The sequence below is a fragment of the Mchenga conophoros genome, linkage group LG14 (assembly GCF_057382185.1).
Source record: "Mchenga conophoros isolate Kocher_MC1m ecotype Shallow Benthic linkage group LG14, M_conophoros_male_GT1.1, whole genome shotgun sequence".
Classification (NCBI taxonomy): Eukaryota; Metazoa; Chordata; class Actinopteri; order Cichliformes; family Cichlidae; genus Mchenga; species Mchenga conophoros.
In genome coordinates this window covers 4272078-4276282 of record NC_140539.1, presented here as the reverse complement: position 1 = coordinate 4276282, position 4205 = coordinate 4272078, and the positions used below count along the sequence as shown (strand labels likewise).

Here is a 4205-nt window from a genome sequence, read left to right as displayed (position 1 = left end):
ATAACTGCAACATTCTTCTTTCGTTTTTTTTTTTTTTTAAAGACTCGAAAGGACTTGAAATTCAAAATTTCAGACTTGTGACTTTACTCGGACTTTTACACCAGTGACTTGAGACTCGACTCTGACTTGCCTGACATTACTTGAGACTTGACTTGAGACTTGAGGATAAAGACTTGAGACTTACTTGAGACTTGCAAAACAATGACTTGGTCCCACCTCTGGCTAACAGTATTCACTCAACTGCCTTCACATGCAATCCCTTCCAAATCCATAGGGCTTAATATGATGTCGCCCCACCCAGTGCGACATCATATTATAACAGTTATAATATGATGTTATAACAGCTTCGGCTCTTCTGGAAAGGCTTTCCATGATGTGTGTTATGGGAATTTTTGTTCATTCTTCCAAATGGGCATTTGTGATGTTAGCTTTTGAGCTTTGGAATCCTGTCCCATTAAATTCTCTACACACTGTTCTTAAACTAATTTGTAGGCCACATGAATTTTGAAAGCTGTAGTGATTGACTCTGCAGAAAGCTGGAGACCTCTGTGCGTTATGTGCCTCAGGATCTGCTGAACCCGCTCTGTGATTTTACTTGGCCTACCACTTCATGACTGAATTGCTGTGGTTCCCAATTGCTTACACTTTGTTATAACACTTCTAACATTGAGTATGGAATATTTTAGAAAAAAGGAAATTTCATGATTGTTGAACAGGTTGCATCTGGCCATAGTACCACACTGGAATTAACTGAGGTCCTGAGAGCAACCACCAATGTTTGTGGAAATAGTCTGCATGCCCAGATGCTTGAATTTATAAAACTGTGGGCATGGAAGTGATCGGAGCACTTGTATAAAATGACTTGCACAAGTGCGTGAATACTTTTGACAATATAATGTAAGTGAAACAAGGACATTAGGAGCCAAATTTACTAAACAAGGCAAAGTAGCCTGTGAATGCAATTCTGGATAGCATTCATAGGTATGGTTAGTTTCATGGATAATTTTCTAAACGCAGATGCAGTCAATTTATTTAAATATCAAGTACAGAAAATAAGACATGCTTTCTTTCTATGTTAAATTAAATAAAATTACAAAACAATGAGGTGCAGCCGCAAGGACAATCATTTCAGGTCAGTGACCTACAGTGCTTCAAAAGGAGACCACTGAATGGCGCCAATGATAAGGTCCAGGTCCCAGAGGGGAACCGGGGATCCTGGCCTGAGAATAAGTTGCTGGACACCCCTCAGGAACCAATATATTTAAAAGGAGTAAGCCTCACTAAGTGCTGAATGACCAAAGCGAATGGTCTTTGATCACTGCCACCATGTATGTGTTACACACTGAAGGATGACAGGGTTCTTTTTCTAACTTCGCTCGGTGTTTCACTATGGGAATCGCCTCGGCGTGACCAACTACGGAAGCTCCAATGACACCACGTCTGTCTATGACAGACCTGTCGAGCCGTGCTCAGGGCTCCGCCCCCTCGTACTAACACGGCCGACCAGCTCCTCCTAACTCATTCTCGCTTTCTTCCCGTGAGAAACTACTTTGAGCTCCCTCAGCGCATCCAGGCTAACTTGATTAGCTGCTTAACAGTTCTCAGGCGTCCCGTGTAGGAGTACGTCGCCGAACGCAGTTTTTCCGGTTCCAGTTTGGATCGTGCTGAGTAAGTCCTTCGAAAGAAGTGTACTTAGAGTTGCACTGTGGAACAGCAACCGCGTCAGGTGAGCTGTCCCAGCGGTTCCTGGTTTTAGTTAGCGAGGTAGCCGACGTTGTGTGACTCGGGCTAACGCGTTACGGCGAGCTGTTCGTTCAGTGTCCGGCTAGCATTAACTTGTTAGCAGGCCACGAACCACATTAGCGTCTCACTAGCATTAGCTTGTTGGTCGACGTAGGGTTCGGTTAGCATTAAGTTGCTAACGATATTGGCTAGCGGAGTGCAGCCAACGTGTCACGACGAGCTGACTCCCGCCGCGACTAGATCGGATTTAACACCCGCTGCTAGTCCTAGCTACTTACGGGCTAACGTGTCGAGACGAGCCTGGTGTAGCCTAGTCTCACCCCTTTCCGCTAACCATGTCTACGGCTCCTACTCCCGCCAAAAGGTCGGAGCCGAAGGCTAAAGAGGCTGCATCCCGCCCGTGCCCCGCGTCATGCGGTGCCACCATCTCGGGCAGGGACCCTCATCCAATGTGCATCGTCTGTATGGGTGCCAAGCATGCTCAGGCTTCACTGGCGGACCCTCAGGGATGCCCACACTGTGCTTTGATGCCAGAGAAAGTCCTGGAAAGGAGGCTGAGAGTAGCAGTAACGAACAGTCAGGACCCCTGCCTGTCGGCTGCTACTGCTACGAGCGATATCCGTCATCCGCGAGCCTCCACAAGCTGGGCGGACATGATGGAAGAAGAGTCCCCGCTCATGCCCCCATCGTTCGAGGACCTCCTCGATCAAAACGTGGGCGAGCCGGGTGGCGAGGACGCGGAGGGCGATGCCGACTCCGACCTCCTCGACCTGGAGGACATGGATGAGGAACAGGAGGATGACTCTACCTTTCCTCCCCAGCAGTCCAGGCCACCGAGTGGGGCTAAAGTTGCACCCCTGGTGGACAGCAATTTGTACGAGGTCTGTAAACGGGCTGCTGCCAAGCTAGGCATCCCATGGCCAGCCGCCCAGGATGCCGAAGGGGCAGAACGTGACTTGTATGACGGCAAGAGGCTCCCACCAGCCTTGCCGCCATCAAAGCAGCTTCTGCCAGCAGTCCCAGCCTGCATGAAAGAAATGAGTCGCTATTGGTCAAGCCCTTTTAAAAGCAAGCTTCCGACCAAGGGCTGCTCTAAGCTTGAGATCCAGGGGATGGGTGAACTGGGGCTGACTGAACCCCCAGCAGTGGAGCCTTCAGTGGCGTATCACCTTCACCCTAACCGCAGGGCAATCTCAGCTTCTTCTAGCATTTCTTTGCCCAACAAGATAGATCGCCTCACGGCATCTATTTATCAAAGGACATACAAATATGCTGCACAGTCAGTGTGCTCGCTTAATGCAGTCACACTGCTATCAGCATATCAGGCAGAAATTCTGGAAGACATGGGCCGTCAGCTTGACTCGGGTTCCCCGAACCCAGCCCTCTGGGATGAAATCTGCGTGGTTAATGATCTCATTCTTCGCTCCTCCAGGGGAGCAGTCCAAGGGTGTGGTCGCGTTATGGGCCTTGCAGTCTCGGGTGAGAGAGCCTTGTGGCTAAACCTGTCAGGCCTGGGTGATGCTCAGAAGGCTGAGGTCATGGATGCAGCCTATGACCCAACCAAGGGTCTCTTTGGCCCAGCCCTGGAGAGAATGAGAGAAACAAGCACCCGCAGAAAGCAGGAGGGTGAAGCATTCAATCTCTGCTTACCCAGAAAACCTAACTCTCAGCCCCAGCAGGTGCCAAGAGCTGGCTTTGCAGCAACAGCAGCAGCTGCGAGAGGGAGACAGAGTGGGGTCAGAATGCAGAGAGGAGCAGGAGGCCAGCAGGGTGCCCACCAGGCCAAGGTAGAGAACCGAAGACCTTGGGGCAAGCATTCCTTTGCAGCAGTTGCTGCAAAGAACAAGCCGTCACACCCCGGAGAGGGGAAAAAGAAGCGGTCAGCCTAGCACACCTGCAGCATTCTGTGTCACCCCTCTTTTCTTCCCCAAAGAGAAGGAAGGTGTTAGAAGGGGTAACCAAATCACTCCAAAGTTCAGGGTCTCCGGAAGTTTCCAGTTCACCAGGAGCACCCTCTCAGTCTCCTCCTCCAGTTCAGGGAGGACAGACTTGTGGACAAATGGCGCAGTGTCACCAAACACTTCTAAACACTCTGTCTGTGTCACCAAGCACTGCCCAGAGTCACCAGACACTTCACTGTGGTTTGGGGGTAACAAAAGAAATAAAACGTGCATTTCTGCAGCCAGGCAGTTTGCCAAGGGCAGAATGTCCCCCCAGTTTCAAAATAAAAACAAAAGAAAATCACTGCAATTTGTCTTTGTTCCCAGCGGGGGGAGCTCACGCTCTTCCCGAGGGGGAGAGCCCCAACTCCTTCTGGGAGACAGGGGTGACGTCACGCTACCGCTTCTTCAGAGGCCCGCTCGCAGAGCGGCTGGAGCGGTGGCGCGCATGCGCAGTTCATCCCTGGGTCTTGTCAACCATTTCCCATGGTTACAGACTACAGTTTGCGGCAAAACCACCGA

The 4205-nt window shown here is 50.5% G+C and overlaps 1 protein-coding gene across 1 annotated transcript; it reads left to right on the top strand.

Annotated features, from left to right (window-relative positions):
• The first annotated feature begins 1761 nt into the window (after positions 1 to 1761).
• LOC146559109 (uncharacterized) lies at positions 1762 to 3986 on the top strand. Its single transcript, XM_085244703.1, has one exon. It carries the CDS (start codon positions 2079 to 2081, stop codon positions 3630 to 3632), a length of 1554 nt encoding a protein of 517 aa, XP_085100829.1. The 5' UTR covers positions 1762 to 2078; the 3' UTR covers positions 3633 to 3986.
• The last annotated feature ends 219 nt before the right edge of the window (positions 3987 to 4205 follow it).